The following is a 21,003-nucleotide window of genomic DNA, read 5'->3' as shown; positions in this document are numbered from 1 at the left end:
GCTGTGTGATACCTATATTTCCCTCTCGAGTTTCTATTCCTCTTTCACTTTTTCTTTATGTATTACTCTCTCACTCCGTCCCCAATCTCAATTCTGTTGCCATGACGCCATCACAGCTGATCACAGAGACTCGTTCGTGATGAAAATGAAGATGATGATTAATTAATCAACTGATTATGAAAAATTAAATTTTTTGAGGATTTTTTATAATTATTTTATTATAAATATGAGTATTCTACTTGAAAAACATACACGTATTTATTTGCATGCTATTTCCTGAGATTTTCAATCAATTAAGCTTAATGATTTGGAAAAAAAAAATTTTTTTTGTCAGATTAGGCGAATCTCTCTAGATAATCGTCAGATTATGAGACAGCACCTCTAGAACAAAAAGATGAACGATATATATCTCAATCTGACGCGCTTGAGTATTTCAAAATGTCGAATTTTTCTTTAACATTATGATAATGGCCGCGAGTTTGCGTCAGATCGAAATCGTCAGATTATTGAATGAGAGCTTTTTTTTGTTGCACTTAACGGTCCCTTAGAAAATCTGATGCTCTCGATTTAATTTTTTTTCTTTTCACTTTTAACTCTTACGTACAACCACCCGTATCATGCAAACGATCAGATTAACATACGAACATTATTAAAAATACGTAGGACATTGATGCTATGAATATGTGACGCGCTCGAGTATGTCCATGCAACAGTATTTTTTCACATATTCAAAAATCTATAGCCGCTTCTCCCACAGATGAAAAAGTACCTATATAATATATAACATTTTTTTCTTCTCATCATCTAAGCTTTGCAACCTGATATGTCTCTATGACGCCCGAGTAAATCCCCATTTTGAATCGTGGGCTAACTCACGCAAGTTGACTTTTCTATCATTCCAAACGATCGTGTAGATTCTTTTTGTTTTTTGGTGTTACTGCCTCATTTGAACGTCCACTGCGTTCTGCATCATCAGTGTCTCTACCACCACGTTTGAAGTCAGAAAAACAACATTTAACCATTAAGTATTTATGATGGAGCGGAGCCCTTGAAACAGTTTTTAAGCCATTGTTTCGTTTGAACGGTATTTTTCCCATCAAGAAGCAGGGTAAAACGAAAACACGACATTGTTTTTGATTCATCGTTTTGAAAATAACAAAATTAGTGTTATACTCAGCATAATAACTCACAAACTTATCAGTAGAATATCATGAAATTTCAACAGCTTTCTTTCAAAGGTTGGTGCAAACTTAAAAAGCGGTGAATACAATACCGCTAGCGCCATCTGTGTGTTAGGCCCGAGACATTTCAGCCTAGGTAGTAGTTGCGGTAAACATTCATTATTCAGTTGTTTATGAGATTTCGTCCGATTTCATGAGTCTACTCTGAACCATTATAATTCAATCGAAATGAGCGCCATTTGAATCACTGCACTTTTTCCAACGTAAAGTAAATTCCGTCAGCACAAAAGTCCTGTGCTTGGGATTCGATGAAGTCGACGAAGCCGCTTTTGCTTGGTCTTGATTGACGAATGTTTTACTGGAGAGAATGTTATCGAACTTATCGAACTTATCGGAAAGAGGTCCGGGAAGTATGGTGGGTGAGGCCTTACTTCGACGCTCGATTCGTTTAATTTTCGGACAGTTATTTGTCGTGCATTGTTATGAAGCAGGATCAGACGTCCTCTTTCGATCAGTGCCGGCTGCTGTTGGTGCAATTTTCGATAGTCAATTGGGGTGACTTTTTCCTCTGAGGTAGCTTTGCCTAGTTTTGAAAAAACAGTTTCGCGCCTCTGTAGTAAATAGCTGAAAGGTCGTTTGAGGCGCTGCAGTCAATGAAACATACCTGTTCAATGACAACGAGATATTCTATAGTTTGTAGGTCGTTACAGATAAGTGCTGTCACCAATTAATTGTTTATTTGTAACGTGTGTTACCCATGAGAATTAGAGCGCTTCAAAATTACATATACACAGCTTCTACGAAAACAAGGTGAGTTTCAAAACTTATTATTATTATTATTAGTAAATTTAATGAAGAATTCAATCCACTTCCAATTTCATTCCTGCACCCAACTTGTTGTTTGTTATGCGAGTGGGTGATGTCTCCCCACGTTTTACATGAAAATTGTGGCCACATTGCCCACCTTTTATTTGAAGTGTTACATTATGATTTTAGTTTTTTACTTCCTCGTACTCCAAATAGAGAAAGCATTAGAATCACCAAAAAATACGACTTATCTCGTCCACAAAATTTAAAAAACTTTTATGTCGTTCATAACATTTCTAGCGACAGTCCTGGCAACTGTACTAGTTATTTCCGATTTTTTGAGCAATTTTTGTCTTTGCTGTGGCTCTTGTAACACCCTGAGGAGATGGCTTTGCCCATCTTTCATTCATAGCTTTGTTATACAAAGAAAAAATCTGTTGGGCAAAGTGACCCCACTTCACAAGGAGACTTTGCCCATCTATATTTTATTTTTCATTTGAGGGGGGGAATGATATAAAAATAAAATAACTACATAAATCACATCTCCAAACCATCTTTCAAAGGTAAAAATTTTATCTATATGGGTTGAATTTCAAAATTGGGCAATGTCACCCCAATTAACCGGTACTATTCGTGAATTTTCTCACAGTAGGACTTTCCGCTGTGATGGTTTGGATCATACCATCGGCTGACCACCATAAAATAACCTTCGTTTTTATAATGGGTTTTCGCCTTGGAGAAGTGCCTGAGTTGCTCATGGGTATCCAATCACTGTACCACTGACTTTTTCAATATGTTTTGAACCATCAAAAACCGCATGAGAGCTGTTTTTCCGTCATTTCACGCACTGTTCGTGATGGGTCAGTCTCCACTAGGATCCTTGAATCCTCGTCATGGATTACTGAAGGTCCACCACTTCGGGCCTTCGAAGCTGAAGTCTCCAACGTCGAACAGTGCGTATATTAACACTATCGCAGAGAAAAATTGGCCTAAAATCGGTCAAAAACGTAATATAAGTAATATAAGCTGAAAAGGGTAAAAAAATTACTTGAAAAAAAATTGACAGCAGTAATGTATACGAGTAGAGTACAAATTCTCTATCGTTCTGTATATGCCACGACATAGTAAGATGAATATTCATTGATATATGGTGCTAGAGAAACCCACGACATCGAAACGACACAAAACATTTGAAACAGTCAAAAATATTCCTGAGATACGTCGAAAAATCATTTATTACCCAAAGATAGGCAAATGAACATTATTTTGCGACACTTCAACAGTAAAGAATCAACTATAAAACTCACAATGAAGTAGGACTTCTGAAACGAATTGTAATTTCTAGAAGTGAAAGCGAGGACGACTAATAAATATAGAAATTATTCAATTGGAAACGTATTCACAACTGATTTGTAGATGCTACCACTAATTATTGCCGAAGACGATAATCGTCAGTACGGGAATTGAACATGCATTCATTATCTGCAATACAAGTTGAAGTCAAAAAAGAAGCCATCGTATTTTGGTCTAAAAAACGACAAAGACAATAAAATATTACAACCAACTTTGTTCCTTCTTGAAGTGAAAATTACATCGAAGAGGATTAGACTAGCTGAGTCTACGTATCAATAAAAATAATAATAATTTATTGCACAAAGGAAGCTGTAACAACACAGAAGTGTCATAAGCTAACCTAAATAATGTACAACAAAGTAGGGAAACCTGTAAGAAATCAAATTCTTGTATAGGTTGTAAAGATACAGGGTAATAAGTATAAATAGTAGATATGATACATAACCATTATTTCAAATCTATAGAAATGATGCATAAAAATAAATTCGAAAATACATTAAAAAATACAAGACAAACAAACACTCGAGGTAAAACTGAAAAATACTCTTTTAAAACAAGGTGTCAATATGTTAAATTTAATTTCTTTATGTTGTATTTTGATATCATTTATGTTTAATTGAATAGAACTGGCCGATACTTAATGAAAACCCATATTAAAACTCATAAATAGAGTGTTGTATGATTTTCAATATCAAGAGTTTAACAAAATCCGCGACACGTGTTTCTGAAACCGTTTATAGTGAAAATCATACAATGAACTGTATTAATGAGCTTTATTTATATTTCAATTTTCTATCAACTCTTCGGAATATTTGGGTCCTAGAGTTTTATATTTGATTTAATTGTGTACTTTCTGATTCAAAATATTTCCAAACAATTATATTGAGAAACTAATGTCTAAACTTATAAGAAGTAACGACTACTGTCATTTGAGTCAACTAAATCCAGGAAGTGAAATGTAATTCGAATTGTAATGAAATATTTCGAAAATAAAGCAACTGTGCACTTGGATCGAAGATATCTATGAATTGATTTTGTTTCTCGGTAGTCAGAAAATTTGATTTTAGAAAACGTGCTGATTGTGTATTTTACTACTGAACATCAAGCAACGTTGGGTTTATTGCCAACTTTCTTTTCCGTGGCCGATCATTCACACATAGCATTGAACTTTTTATTGAGAATAATTCAATAAAATATGCATTTTGCATTAGTTTCGGAGCATAACCTCGTTTCCAAAGATTATTTTTTGGGTGGACATTATTTTTTTTCAAATAATTTCTATGATGATTCCATACTTCTTCCTTCCACCACAGGACCGGTCGTAACAAATAAAAACTCAGTAGAAATTGGACAAAAGTTATTTTCTCTATCTCATATTTAATATGAATATCGACAAAATGAGTAGGTCGTCATCAATCGAACAAATCTTATATAGATCAAGTGTGAAATACCTTACTAAAGATCTTGAAAAGAAGTGGAGTCTGTACGGAATCACTGCAGCTTTGTCAATCATATCTCAACAATCGTAGACAAAGCGTCAAATTGGGAAATCAATTATCTGCAGCTAGAAATGTCATCTTGGGAGTACCTCAGGGCTCAGTTCTTGGACCACTTTTTTTCACACTTTATACTAGCCAATTTCATAAACATGTTGAACATTGTAAAATACACATGTATGCTGATGACATACAACTATACCTCCCTCTTGAAGTTGATGACTTGAACAACGCTGCTAGAAAGTTGAACAATGACTTAGAAACCATATCAAATGTTGCCGAACTGCATTCCCTTGTGCTCAATCCAAAAAAAGCAGTAGCACTAGTATTTGGAAGCAATGCTCATGTAGCATCAGTTAAAAATAACTTGAAACTGTATCTGAATAATGAAGTAATTAGATTTGAAAGTAATGCAAAAAATCTTGGTTTAATTTTAGATGAGTCTTTAAGATTTAGAGAACATATCAATCGAAATATTCAGAGAACCTATGGTGCACTACGATTACTATATCCTCACAAAATGTACCTCCAATGTACCTATTGGACTACGTCTTGACTACGATACCTGGTCCAGAGTACAACGTGTTCAAAACTCATGTATTCGTTATATATATGGAATTAGGAAGTATGAACATGTGTCCCACAAGCTTGCGGAACTGAACTGGTTTAACATGAAAGATAGGTTCAAATTTCATTCATTATGTTTATTTCATAAAATTATATTACACAGAAATCCGCCTTATTTATATCGTAAAATAACATTCAGGACAGACGTACACAACATAAATTTGAGAAACAAAAATGTAATCACATGTCCACAACACAAGACCGCAATTTTCCAGAGAAGTTTTTCGTATTCGAATTTTCATCTTTATAATTCTATTCTCGATTCGCTAAAACACCATAGTAATTTATATAAATTCAAAAAAGAGCTTAAAAGTTTCCTGCAAGTTAACACATTCTGATGCAGTTCCGTTTCGTATACCCCTTTTTTTTCTATAATCTGTGTTTCACAAGTAGTCATTTTTCGTTATCCCTCATACAACTTTCTTTTTTTCCACTGGGTTATTGGTGGTGAATATTCAGGTGACCCAACAAATGACAAATGTCAAATGTCAAATGACAAAAAATTGTGAAATAAAAATTTAGGTTTAAGAATTAGTTAGGTTAGTTTTCAAATTATAATATGCTTATTTAAAATAGCAAGGGTTGAGTGGTAGAGCACCCTTGGGTGAACTCCCCCTTGGGATTTTTGTGTAACAAGATGAATATCATGCATTTTATTTTTCATTGGAAATAAAGACATTATTATTATTTTTTTTTTTTTTTTTTCACCGTAGTGTGCGCTGGTCAGGCCCTATCCCCCGAAGCCCCGATACATTCGGGAGGGCGCGCCAGCATAATCAACCAATGACCACTCCCCACACCGTGGGGTAAGTGATCATTGGGTCCGAGAATCATGTGCCCTGAGCAAACGCAGTGAGCCAAGAATGACAGCCTTCTGCATCTGTGCGGCTAAGATTTCTGCCTTAGTGCGGCAAGCCGGTATGATTTTGATATTCGAGAGTAGAGAAGACATCATTCCACCAAGGACTCCAATAATCAGAACGACCATCTTGACAGAGTGATCTGGATAGAGTCTGCGGAGTTCGAAGAGAAAATCTCGATATTTTATCCGTTTTTTCCTCCTCTTTTCTGACGATATTCGTCTCGCCAGGAGCTGAAAACTCCACGACAAATATCGTTTTGGTCTGGTGGTCGAGAAGGACTACATCAGGCTTATTAGCTTGTATGAGCCTGAGGGTGGGGAACGAATAGTTCCAATAAATTCGGCACTTCTCGTTCCCCACAACGGATTCAATATCCCCCGGAGCGTAGGGCAACACCGGTGTCTCGTCAATACCGTAAGAGTGCCGTAGATGGTAATATAGCACTCTTAGGGCCGCGTTATGTCGATGGATATAGGCCGAGACCGCATATGCTGGACATGCTGATAGCAAGTGCATTAGGGTCTCGGGCGCCTCGCGGCAGGCCCTGCACCTTGTGTCAGGAACCTCTATACCCATCACGCGACTGCGGTAGACTAAGGTGTTGAAGACACCATCCTGGCAAGCCATGATGAACCCCTCAGTTTCCGACTTCAGCCCACTCGACCTGAGAAAAGCGAACGTCAGGCGCTTTGATAAGCCAAGGTCTTCAATGTTATTGAAGAAGACCCCATGCATCGGCTTATCCCTGTGTCTCCGCAGAAGTAAGGTGATCTCTGCGGCTTTTATCTGAGCTTTTTGCTGAACGGGTTCCAACTCGGTGACAGAGTTGTAGTCACCTCGTTCAGAGTCGAAAACTATACCGAGTTCATCAGCTGCTCGAGCAGCTGCCCTAAGGAGAAATGCTCCAATTCCTGCTCTCTCATGGTCACGGACCATGCAGAGAAGGGGATCCGAACTCCTGACGACTTTACAGGCTGTATCCAGTACTATTCTGTCATGTAGACACTCCAAACTCAAAAGTCCACGACCTCCCTGTTGTCGGGGGAAGTACAACCGTGGAACGGACGATTTGGGATGCAAACTCCTATAGAGATGCATCATTTTTCGGGTCCTTACGTCGAGTTGATACAGCTCCTCCCGAGTCCACTTCACTACTCCAAAGGAGTAGAGTAAGATTGGAACGGCAAGCATATTTGTTGCAGCTACTTTGTTCTTCCCCGACAGTTCCGATGACCAGATCTGTCGAAGTTTGTGCTGATACTTGCCGCGGAGAGAGTTTTTCACTGCAGTTACCTCTTGTGAGTGGCGTTGTTCCACCCCGAGGTAAGTATACGTCTCTCCGGCATCCAGATGGTGTAGGATGCTTCCATCTACGAGCTGCACATCCTCTCCGTAGTCCCCGCATCGTCCTCTTTTGAGATGAACCATTGCACATTTGTCTATCCCGAATTTCATACCGATAGCATGCGTGTACTCTTCCACCACCCTCAAGGACTGATAGAGATCCTTCTCTCCAGAGGCATAAAGTTTAAGATCATCCATATAAAACAGATGGGTGACCTTGTGCCTCCGGTTTCCGGGGGTGCCACAGTTATATCCTCGAGTCTTTCTGAGCGTAACGGATAATGGCAATAGTGAGATGCAGAATAGAAGGGGGCTGAGGGAATCACCCTGAAATACACCCCTTTTGAAAGTGACCCACCCTGTTTGAACTCTTGCTTGACCAGATGTTATGGTGAAGCGAGTTCGCCAAAGTGGTGTCAGTTGTTCAATGCATCTCACTATGTTGTCGGGTACCGCAAGGCATCTGAGCAAATGCAAGATAAGCTCATGCGAAATTGTATCAAATGCCTTACGGTAATCGATCCAGGCCATAGAGAGGTTACGCTTATATTGTATCGAGTCCTGCGTTACACATCTATCGATGAGCAGGTTCTCTTTACATCCAGCGACTCCTCTCTTCGACCCTCTCTGCTCATATATCCGTTCGAACACTCGGTCAACTGCGGTGAGTATTCGTGTGTATAAGATGCTTGTAAACAACTTATAACACGAATTCAAGCATGTTATCGGTCTGTAATTCTTAGGAATCGACAAATCTCCGCTTTTGGGGATAAGAACGGTCCGCCCCTCGACAAACCAATCCGGAATCGGCTGCTCTCCATCGAGCCATGAGTTGAAAACTCTGGCCAGATGGTGGTGGGTACTTGATAGTTTTTTCCACCAATAAGTGTTCAGCCCATCTGGGCCTGGAGCAGCAAAGTTCTTGGAACCAACGAGGGCCCTTCGAACGTCATCCGGGGTTATCGGGTTGCGCAGTTCATTGGGCTCAGGCTGTCGAAGCTCTCTGTTGAAAGCTTCGAACTGCGCTAGGGCTGGAGTGTCTAAGTTGAGTGGCTGCGGGTGTTCATAGATATCCTTCCAGAAGGATTCCACCTGATCAGCGGTCGGCGGATTATCCACAACACGTGGAGGCTCTTGGAATAAGCGAGAAGGTTTCTCGCGGAACCTAAGGTTTTTCGCGATACTTCTCGCTCGCCTCACTAGTGACTTCTTAGCAGTCACTAGCATTCGTATCCTATCAAGGCAGTGCTGTTTGGTGGTCAGCAGCACGCCTTGGCTCAAAGTGTGATGGATACGTCGTAGATTGGCGGCTATTCGCCGCACTGCGGGCGTGAAAGGCCTGTTGGCTGCCCTGTAATCCATCACACATTGGATACGAGACGCGTGTTGTCTCGCCGACGTGATTTTAGCCTCCATCTTGTGTACACGCCGTTCAATCTTCCGAGCCGCAAGGCCGGGATTTCGTCCTTCCGATTCGGAAAGCGATTGGACGACGTTATACACGGCGGTGTTGATTTGCCAGATGTCAGCCTCTTCTGTTAGAACACTATGAACCTCCGCATCCAAACGAGCCAGTTCTTGTGGCTTCAGGGGCTTAATCCTGTGAAGCGCCCTGCGTGTTCTGATTGTCGTCTCCATTGGTGGTATGGTGCTGGTCTCCTCTCCAGCCGTGCCAACGGGTGGTGGAACTGCCACTTCCACCACTTCGTTAGCAGGCTGGAAAGGAGCTATATAGCCCTGCCGCCGAAGATAGGATACGTAATCCCTAAGGTTTTGGGCGGAAAAGGCGGCATGCTCCGGATGTGTTTCACACCACAGAGCATGCAATCTCGCCATGTACCCTCTTCGCGCGGGCTCACTACTCTCGTAGCAATGCATAAGGCTATCTCTTAGTTCATGCGTCCACTCAAAACGTCCGTTTTCATTGCCAGGGTTGTCATCAGTAGGCAAATCATCGTTTTGGGCCCCACCACCTTGCCTCTGACCCCTCCGAGCGGGTCGATTGTGGGGGCCCCTTCCTTGATTATTGGGAACCAAGTGTTGGGTCCACCGGGTGGTTAGCCCTGTGGACCCACGGCCGGCACCGGAGGAAGAATAGAGTTCTCCTTCCCGGGTGCGCCTGGGCTGCCGGTCCGGTTTTGCACCAGTTGCTCGGGTAAGTGGTGTCGCAACTCACCAAAGGCCAAGGGTGTTAGTGGCCATCCCTGCTTATTTATTATTATAAATAAGCAGGGATGGCCACTTATTATTATTATTATTATTATTATTTTTTTTTTTTTTTTTCACCGTAGTGTGCGCTGGTCAGGCCCTATCCCCCGAAGCCCCGATACATTCGGGAGGGCGCGCCAGCAAAATCAACCAATGACCACTCCCCACACCGTGGGGTAAGTGATCATTGGGTCCGAGAATCATGTGCCCTGAGCAAACGCAGTGAGCCAAGAATGACAGCCTTCTGCATCTGTGCGGCTAAGATTTCTGCCTTAGTGCGGCAAGCCGGTATGATTTTCAGATTCGAGAGTAGAGAAGACATCATTCCACCAAGGACTCCAACAATCAGAACGACCATCTTGACAGAGTGATCTGGATAGAGTCTGCGGAGTTCGAAGAGAAAATCTCGATATTTTATCCGTTTTTCCTCCTCTTTTCTGACGATATTCGTCTCGCCAGGAGCTGAAAACTCTACGACAAATATCGTTTTGGTCTGGTGGTCGAGAAGGACTACATCAGGCTTATTAGCTTGCATGAGCCTGAGGGTGGGGAACGAATAGTTCCAATAAATTCGGCACTTCTCGTTCCCACAACGGATTCAATATCCCCCGGAGCGTAGGGCAACACCGGTGTCTCGTCAATACCGTAAGAGTGCCGTAGATGGTAATATAGCACTCTTAGGGCCGCGTTATGTCGATGGATATAGACTGAGACCGCATATGCTGGACATGCTGATAGCAAGTGCATTAGGGTCTCGGGCGCCTCGCGGCAGGCCCTGCACCTTGTGTCAGGAACCTCTATACCCATCACGCGACTGCGGTAGACTAAGGTGTTGAAGACACCATCCTGGCAAGCCATGATGAACCCCTCAGTTTCCGACTTCAGCCCACTCGATCTGAGAAAAGCGAACGTCAGGCGCTTTGATAAGTTAAGGTCTTCAATATTATTGAAGAAGACCCCATGCATTGGCTTATCCCTGTGTCTCCGCATAAGTAAGGTGATCTCTGCGGCTTTTATCTGAGCTTTTTGCTGAACGGGTTCCAACTCGGTGACAGAGTTGTAGTCACCTCGTTCAGAGTCGAAAACTATACCGAGTTCATCAGCTGCTCGAGCAGCTGCCCTGCTTCATTTCTAATGTTTTTCAACACTTCGTAGTGTACCTATCGCAAGTATCGTGTGTATCGCAAGGGAAGTGAGTTCGAATTATATCAAGGAGGTATCGTACAGCACCATCCCAAAAAAACGAAATAGGCGACGTTGTTCTGGTTGTAGTCGTATGCAGGTTTTGCTGTGCCTTCATTGAATTTGTAGGGATTCCAAAAAGGGAACCGTTTTACTACTTGATTTTGGATGTTATTACTTGCCAGATCTTTTTCTCTACTACTTTCTCAAAGTTCATCCTCATGATTAGAATTCAAGATTATCTTTGTTATACCTAAACCATTATCGCTGTTATTTATCGGGATCTCTCTCTAATCTTTTTTTACTCTACCTAAATGATCTATTGAAGAATTCATGGCAACCTGAATTACAATGTATTTGCACAAGGTTTCACCTTTTATGGGTTTTCTGTTTTATAGTCTATTTCAAAAGAGTGTAGAGTAATAAATCATGAAGTGTCATAAAATTTGCCTGAATTTCATTGTCGTCCATGGGCGTAGGCAAATCTTAGGATTATTAAACTTAATAATTAAAGTAAATTAAAAATTACAGACATAGATAATAATAAAAGGCCATTTTTGGGAAGTAATTTGGTCTAAAACTAAGTACCTACATGTATTTAGGTAAGTAAAATTTCTTAAAAAAAGATTAAGAATAATTTTAGTGGTTCTTGTAAACTTATTTAATATGCAATTTGGGTTCATATACTTGAGCATGATTTCTCAAAAAAGGGTTAACACTTAGTTCCGAGGTGCCATGTCATTATAATAATCCCTTTTTGACCCTGCCCACCAATCATGCAATACCTATTAAACCCAGGTAATTAAGAAAAAGGGTTTAAATATATTGTAATGGTGTCTTAAACATTCGAGTTATAATAGTAATTGTTACTACACCAATTAAACGTACAGTGATATTGTGATATAGAAATAGTGAAAAAGTTATAAAATGGGGACATTTACTCCAAAGAAAAGAAGTGTAAAAAATTCTCCGCTATCTGTTTGCGAAACAGTTATGATTTTAAATGTATATGATTGCATAAAACACGATCACCCTAGTTTGTCTGTGCAAGAAAGTGTTGAGCGATGTGCCCGAATGACTGGAATTGGACAGTCCACGATTTTTAAATTATTGCGAGAAAGAAAGATATCAGGCCAGGTAAGTCCATGCAAGAGAAAATCAGGAAGACCAATAAAAATCTTAGATGAAGACACCAAATGTGACATTCGAAGAAAAGTTCATTCGTTTTATTTTAAAAAGGAAATACCCACTCTTGAAAAAATATTTATCGAGATAAGCCAAGATAACGATATTCCTTTGATATCCAGAAAACTTTTATGGAAAACTTTAAAAAGTATGAATTTTGCCTGGGAAAAGCACAATCGAAAGGCACTATTACTGGAAAGTGATGAAATTGTTTGCTGGAGACGAAAATATTTGACAACTATAAAGCAGTACCGCAGAGAGCAAAAGAAAATTTTTTATCTTGATGAGACGTGGATAAACGAAGGTTATATAGTCAAAAAAATGTGGCAAGGTAAAAATATAACAAGTTCTCGCCAAGCTTTCATAGAAGGCCTTTCGACGGGTATTAAAGTGCCTTCGGGAAAAGGGAAAAGGCTTATAATTGCTCACATTGGAAGCGAAGACGGATTTTTAAAAAAAGGTTTGTTAAGCTTTGAGTCGTGCCGGACGGGAGATTATCATGAGGACATGAATTCGGATGTCTTCGAAGACTACTTCGGGGAAATGTTAAAATTTCTTTCAGCTGATTCGGTCGTGGTTATGGATAATGCAAGCTACCATTCAAGGCGCTTAGAGAAGGTACCAACTTCAGCTTGGAGAAAGCAAGAAATTATTAACTGGCTGTCAAATAAAGGTATTCAGTTTGAGACGAATTCAGTAAAGAAGGAACTACTAGCCATAGTAAAACAACATAAATCTCGCTTCATGAAATATGCCGTAGAAGATGTAGCAGAAAAGTATAAAGTAACTGTGCTGCGCCTACCGCCATATCATTGCGAATTAAATCCTATAGAACTTATATGGGCACAAGTTAAAGGATATGTTGCAAGGCACAATACCACATTTAAAATGAAAGATGTCAAGGTATTGTTTGATCAAGCCATTATGGAAATCACATCAGAAAACTGGCAAAAAGCAATCCAGCATGTTTTAAAAGAGGAAGATAAAATGTGGGAACTGGACAACTTGGTCGATCAGGTGGTTGACCCTATAATTATAACACCAGGGGATGATGACAGTTCTTCGGATGAAGACTATACTGATGTAGAATAATTTAATTGAATTGTAAATATACTGTAGCGGGATAAGCAATCTGGACAGAGACCAGTGTATCAGTGACAGTGACACTTTTGCTTAGGTTAGGGTTTAGAATTAAGGGTAGTCTGAATAATTATTTTCTCGGAAGGTTCTCGAAAATTGTACCTAGTAATCTCTAGAACATTCAATTAGGGTATAAATAGAGTGTTATTAAACGTTAAGGGAAGTTCACAGTTTTAGTATTGTTCAAGTGTCAAATTGTAATAACGTATCCAGTAAAGTTCTTGTCGTTTTTGTGAATAAATTGATTTAAAGTCCCCACAAGTGTTTCAATACGTAAAGTTCGTTCGTGTGTGTTTGTGAGTATTTCCCGATTTCGGTTCGTATATATTTTATTGTTACATTTTATATTTTTTTAATAACACTGTTCTGCTGTATTAAATTTTTATTTCCTTTAATATAATTTTTATGAATGCATATTCTTTTGGCAATTATCCCACTAGCGCGCCTCTGGCTCAGTATTTATCCGTCGATAACAATGGACAAATCCCTTAAAACAGGGTGATACCTACCTGCTCTTTATGAAACGACATAATTTTGCAATGCGGACTAGGGAAGTGACAGAATTTATTGACGGATCACCCTGTAGCGCTTTTGAATACTTAATGAGATTTTATTACTCTACACTCTTTTGAAATAGACTATAGTTGCTATTATTGTTACTCACTATGTTGTACAAGTGAATACTATGTAATGTTGAGCAAATACAATTATTTTATTCACCGTAGTGTACGCTGGTCAGGCCCTATCCCCCGAAGCCCCAATACATTCGGGAGGGAGCGCCAGCATTACCAACCAACGACCACTCCTCACACCGTGGGTGATCATGTGCCCTGAGCAAGCGCAGTGAGCCAAGAATGGCAGCCTTCTGCATCTGTCCGGCTAAGAGTTCTGCTTTACTGCGGCAAACCGGATGATTCTATGATTTGAGAGTAGAGAGGCATCATTCCACCAAGGACTCGAATAATCAGAACAACCATCTTGACAGAGTGGTCTCTGGATAGAGTCTGCGGAGTTCGGACGATATTCTTCTCGACAGGAGCTGAAAACTCCACGACAAATATCGTTTTGCTGTGGTGGTCCAGAAGGACTACATCAGGCTTATTAGCTTGTATGAGCGTGAGGGTGGGGAACGAATAGTTCCAATAAATTAGGCATTTCTCGTTCCCCACAACAGATACAATATCCTCTGGAGCGTAGGCCAAACCCTTGTCTCATCGATACCGTAAGAGTGTCGCAGATGGTAATATAGCACGCTTAGGGTCGCGTTATGCCGATAGATATAGGCCAAGACCGTATATACTGGTCATTAGGGTGTCGGGCGCCTCCCGGCAGGCCCTGCACCTTGTGTCAGGAATCTCTATACTGCGGTAGACTGAGGTGTTGAAGACCCCATCCTAGCAAGCCACGATGAACTCCTCAGTTTCCGACTCCAGCCCACTCGACCTGAAAAAAGCGAAAGTCAGGCGCTTTGATAAGCCAAGGTCTCCGATGTTATTGAAGGAGACCTCATGCATTGGCTTATCCATGATTGTTTCCGCAGAAGTGAGGTGATCTCTGCGGCTTTTATATGAGCTTTTTGCTGAACGGGTTCCAACTCGGTGACAGAGTTGTGGTCACCTCGTTCAGTGTCGAAAACTAAAATGAGTTCATCAGCTGCTCGAGGAGCTGCCCTAAAAAGAAATGCTCCAATTCCTGCTCTCTCATAGTCACGGACCATGCAGTGCATTTAGACACTCCAAACTCAAAAGTCCACGGCCTCCCTGTTATTATTATTATTGATGAATAAGTTAGGTACAAACTATGAGATTTGAGTTAAGTTAATAAGAGTCTATAACTGATGTTGTGAGGTTAGATAACAAACAGCCTTTGAGAAATTGGGTAATTTGAGGGTGCGCATTTTTCAGAATTCTGAACTCTCAACTCGTGAAAGAAGTATGACATGAAGAGAGGAGATTGAGGCCTCATGCCATAATCAATTGCTTGACCTATCTTACTATTACGCAATCAATTCCCAAAGGAAATTCATCATGTCACTATTCAAACCACATTCGATAAAAACTTAATATCATATTTTTTTATGATTTCGAGTTACCCCACTCATCACCTTAATTGATCATGAGGTGAAAATATTCGACATACATCCACTATATTGTTTCGACGGGAAGCAATTTTAGCAAATGGAAATAAAGTAGACCTGCTACTAACTATAGCGCATCAAATCTGAAACTCTCATGAGATAGACATATGCGTTCAAAAAATCATGCTATAATTGAACCATAATGATACAGTGATTTGGCGTTTCTAACGAAGCGATTCATTTGATTCGCCACAGAGTTCAGTCATATGTATTGAATTAGAAGTTGGAGAAAGCCCAACGATCGTACTTTCAGGTCGATGAAATTGTTTCCACTGCATCAATCTAGTGAATGAAAGTAAAAGTTTTAAGTAGTCACTGCGCGGAGTATAGCACAGTCATATCAGTGAAAATTTTAATAAATGTCTCGTAACTAGCATACCTGGGCTGAAAAGTTCCGGGCCTAAGAAAGGAAACGCGGTTTTTTGTTCAAAATTTATTTTTTTCATCAACGTTATCATCATCAAGAGCCACACAATCATTCCATTCCACTTTTGACGAAAAAACATCGTTTATATCAAAACAGGTGTCAGTTTCTGCAATAACCTCTTCATTCGAGCGAAATTTTGGTTGGTTGGTTGGTTGGTTGGTTGGTTGGTTGGTTGGTTGGTTGGTTGGTTGGTTGGTAAGTGATAAACTTCTACATCGTTCAACCGATCGTGATGAAACTTGACATGTATAAGTTATAGAGAAGGTTTTTAGGCTATCAATTTTTTTGTAGTTCGCCACTAGATGGAGCTGTAGAACAATTCTTTGAAAGCACTGTTCTATAACGCTGCGCACGCCTAAGTTCGTTGATTCTGATTCTGTCAAAATATTGGAACAGCAGCGATACAGCAACATTGTACTAATTAGTACTGCAACTACCAATTCTACGCGGGCGAAATCGCGGGCAACAACTAGTATGGTATATGTGGGAGCAATTTGTAGCCCATTTCATGCAATTTTGCCTTCGTTTTCATTGATTTGTGATACTGTGCATTATCTTGGTGAAGCAGCACTTCCTTTATCTTCAAATGGATAATTTTTCCACAATGTTGGCCTTCAAACATAACAATAACGCTATATGATATTCATTGTTGATGGTATTTCCCTTCTCAGAATAGTCGATGGATATTACACCATGCACATCCCAAATAACCGAGTCCATAACTTTACCTATTATTGTGATTTCGGGCGCTTTGGACAAGGTTCATCAGTTGCCCTTTACTTAGATGACGATCATTTTGATACCGGAGTGAAGTGATGGATCCATTTCAATCTATTGCCACATATTGACGCAAACATTTCGGTTCTTTCATATTTAAACAAGGCCAAATACTGCTCAGAATCATCAACACGTTTTTGTTTTTGGCAAACAGTGAGCTCACGCAGCACCCACTTTGAACAGAGCTTTCTCATACTCAATTGCTCATGCAATATATATCCAACACGTTCTTTTGATATCTTTATAATGTCAACTAACTCACGCAACTATAGTTTTCGATCATTCAGAACGATATTCTGATTTTTTTATGATATCTGGTGTTACTGCCACAATTGTACGTCCACTGCGTTCTGCATCATGCATGTTTCTACGATCACGTTTGAAGTCAGCCAACCAACGTTTAATTGTTATTTCTGAGTTAGCGGAGTCCTCATTGCACTGGAAATCACAGCATTATGGAAACGACCTCTGACTTTATGCCCCCAACTGTTAACTACGAACTGCCTTATGGAGTACTGTTCCCGAGTAGAGAGCACTGGATCCTCCGGGAGAAAGAAATATTGAGAGCATATAGTTGTTGGTTCACAGATGGATCAAAAACACCTTCCGGTGCAGGTGTTTCCAGTCGCAGACCCAGGACAGAGATATGAACCGGTCTAAGAACCTATGCGACTATATTTCCAGCGGAAATACACGCTATTGAATTGTGTGCGGAGAAATTGAAAGAATTCAACCTCTTACACAAGTCATTGAACATATTCTCGAACAGTTAAGCGGCGTTGGAAGCCCTTGCCTCCTACCAAGCAACGTGTAAATTTGCAGCAGATTGCCAAAAACGACTCTTCTCATTAGAAAAACTCAACAGAATGTCTCTGGTCTGGATTCCTGGCCATACTGGCCTGTAAGGCATTGAGGATGCTGACTCCCTTGCAAAGGTGGATGCTGCAAGCAGCTTCATCGGACCAGAACCTGTCATTGGCATCGCTTTAGGCTTTGCCAAACAAACGCTTAACACCTGGATGGCAAGAAGATGTATAGACTTCTGGCAGAATCCTCCAGGATTGGCTCACTCCAAGACGTTTATTCACCCTTCGAAGCTTGATACCAAACAGTTGTTGGACTACAGTAGGGATGAACTAAGATGTCTAACAGGCCCTCCTACAGGACACTGTCATTTGAGTCATCATATGCAGAGACTCGAAGTGTCGGAAGACAGTGTGTGTCGCCTCTGTTTGGAAAATGATAAAACAGTAGAGCACATACTTTGGTTCGATTCTTAGAGTTTGGCAAAGCCTTACTCTTACCATCTGACCTGAAAGACCACTCACCATACAAACTAATCGGCTTCGTTAAGAAGCTGGGTTTATTTGATCGAGTGTGAATAGGTGTAGGCCACGATAAACCCTTGCGAGTTGCGGTGAAGGGTCGAATAGTCCCACTCCCTTTTTACCTAACCTAACCAAACCTCATAGCACTTTTTGAACCATTGCTTCACTTGAACGATGGCACTATGTATTCGATGATTACCATACTGTTATCAAGACTGAAATGAACAGGTGTTCTATCATGTACGAATTTCATGTTCTGGTCAAGTCATAACTCAAGATTTGGTACACCATCAAATTGGGTAGAGAAAATATTGCAATGGTTCACAATTTGTTGAACAAACTACTGGTGGTTCGATTATTCAGAACGATTTTGTTGATTTTTTCATATTTTTGGCGGTACTGCCTCATTTAGACGTCTAATGCGTTCTGCATTATCACTGTCTCTACGATCACGTTTAGAGTCAGCAAACCAACGTATAATTATGATGCACTCTTTGGAACCATTGGTGTAGTGATGAATATTACTGGGGTTTTTTTCAACACCAAATCGTTATTTTTAACACCTCGACACGTGGAAGATTAAAACTTCTTCTTTTAATCTTCCTCTCTGAAGATGATCACTTGGTGATCGAAACACGTGTTGAGGTGTTGAAAATAACGATTTGGTGTTGGGAAAAAATCCAGTAATATTCAACGTATAATTGTTGTTTCTGTTGGAGCGAAGTCCTCATAACACTTTTCGAAGCATTGCTTCGTTTGAACGGTATTTCTTCCTTTCATAAAGCAGTGTGAAATTGAAACACAAAATTATTTTTGGTCCATCGTTTTGAAAATAACGAAATTAGTGTCACCTTTAACACAATAACTTACAAACTCATGAAATCATGAAATTTCAAAACTTTTTTTTTGAAGATCAGTACTTTCGTACTAACTGAAAAAGCGTTGAATTAAAAAAGACTAGTGACATCTATATGTTGGGTAAGGACTTTTCAGTTCATGTAGTATTAGGAACGAAAAAATTTAAAATGTCATGCGACATATGTGAGGGAATTGGCTGACACTTGATGAAAATCCATTATACCGTATTAAAAAAAAACACTTCAATATGGGATTCACTTGAAATTTTACAAAAAACCGACACGTGTTTCGCTATGCAACAGCATCTTCAGGCGAATCCCATAATCAATTTCACTCTATAAACAATAAATAATTGGGAAAGGTGTGGTCCTTCTACTTCTCCATCAGTATACAAAAAATGTAGGAATCTTTCAAAGAAAGAAATAAAGCAATTGATTTAAAAATGAACTTTGGTGCAAAGATGTGTTTCTTGTAACTTCCAGATAATCACTGAAAGGAAATGCTCTCTAGAAACAACTACTCTCATTCAAATTGAACTCCAAACAATCGTTATGGAATTGAATCACATTCACAAGATTGCTACACAATATTGAACATGAAAGAGGTGAACATTGTCATCCTCACTTGTGGACATTCGATGTTTCGGAATAAGACACTTACCTCTTCAGGAGGTAGCTCTCAATTCATCGATGAAATCACGACTTCATGTCACGAATGCGTTAAATCTACACTTGTCATGGATGCCAGTACGTAATGATAGTCATTCGCTCATTTGATTGAATCCCAGCCATAGGAATCTTGTTCGAATTGAAAGAGTTATATTTTTAGGAGAGATTAATTTTTGGGAAACAAAGGTTCTGGCTTTTCACTTCTCATCTCTATACAAACAAATGTGCGAATCTCTCAAAAGAAGGAAGAGTACAATTAATATGTATTTCATGTGAAAAAATAGCCTTCAGAAACACACTGGAAGGAAAAGCCCCCCTAGAAATAACTACTTTCATATTAACATTGGATTGCATGAAAGAAAAAACACTTTTGAAACAACTACTACCATAAAAACATTGAATAACATGAAGACGGAAAAAATTAATATTCTTTCCCAAAATTAATCTATCCTTTCAATTATATTTCAATTATATATTTCTTTTGTAAGAGACATTTTTCATAAATATCTGAATAATCTACTCGATTGGAATGAGTGTTTTGAGGTTTTCAACATGAATCTCAACTCAATTTGAAAAACAAATTGCAAAGTTCTGTTGATCTACGTCAAGGCTCTGCTCTAAAATTCATATTGAAACTCTCAATCTTTTGATTATGAAATTGTTATAAATCTTTCAGCAATTTCAATCGTGTCCAAGTTCCCATCATATAAATGTTATTCAAAATTTTGAAAAGGATTTTCTATTTCATTAGGCGAACACCGGGTTGCTATTTTATTCTCAGAACTCAGCGCGTTCGCGATGAGTGATTCAAGTAAAAATAAATCCAACACTCACTTTGATTTTTTCGTAAGTTGTTTCTAGCTCCAAGTGGTGCACAAAAGGGTTCAGCAATACCCCAGAGCTGCATTCCTCGTGAGAAATACCTCCAGTGTATTTCGTATCCATTTTCACTGAACTTTATGAAAAAATGCGGAAACTATCAACAAATTTCACACATCATAAGAAATTGCAAGCGGCCGCGCGCGAAGCGGTTCACAAATGCTATTCCAGTCAATCTTCTGGTGAAATTGTGAAAGTCTTCTCGCTGCGTTGCCAAACTTAAGTTTATCATTTCTTGCTGAATAGTTACCTCACCAATGAGTAATGATTCTTGAAGTTGTGAAAATAATCGTGAGCCTCGTGGAAAAAATTGTCTGAGGAATGTCGATAGTGAAAAATCTGAATGAATATACGGGGACTGTACAAAAAATAAGGTAACTGTTCAAAATTGGCGGACTACGTACATTCGATCAGCGATTTTTATGTTGGTATACTCGTCTTGAACATATATCCACAGTTCAAGCTGTTAATAGGGGAGCCCAAGCGGGGATTTCGGGATTTACTAAAGCGCGGCAGATTAATATACAGAGAGAAACCTTGTAC

At 39.6% G+C, this 21,003-nt stretch overlaps 1 protein-coding gene across 2 annotated transcripts in view; it reads right to left on the bottom strand.

Annotated features, from left to right (window-relative positions):
• The window catches only part of LPCAT (Lysophosphatidylcholine acyltransferase), a 68,728-nt gene extending 48,090 nt beyond the window's left edge, over nucleotides 1-20,638 (bottom strand). The window contains exon 1 of one of the 2 annotated variants that reach the window (XM_074178801.1): nucleotides 20,416-20,638. In XM_074178801.1, the coding sequence (XP_074034902.1) occupies nucleotides 20,416-20,526 (111 nt within the window). In that variant the 5' untranslated portion in view covers nucleotides 20,527-20,638. The remainder of the gene's footprint in view (nucleotides 1-20,415) is intronic. The other variant, XM_074178800.1, reaches the window with a different exon arrangement.
• Nucleotides 20,639-21,003: the final 365 nt, after the last annotated feature.

The sequence above is a fragment of the Leptinotarsa decemlineata genome, unplaced genomic scaffold, assembly GCF_025532065.1.
Source record: "Leptinotarsa decemlineata unplaced genomic scaffold, Ldec_3_MD MMD2_tig00004307_RagTag_RagTag, whole genome shotgun sequence".
In the NCBI taxonomy this organism is placed as follows: domain Eukaryota; kingdom Metazoa; phylum Arthropoda; class Insecta; order Coleoptera; family Chrysomelidae; genus Leptinotarsa; species Leptinotarsa decemlineata.
This window is presented reverse-complemented; position numbering and strand designations above follow the sequence as displayed.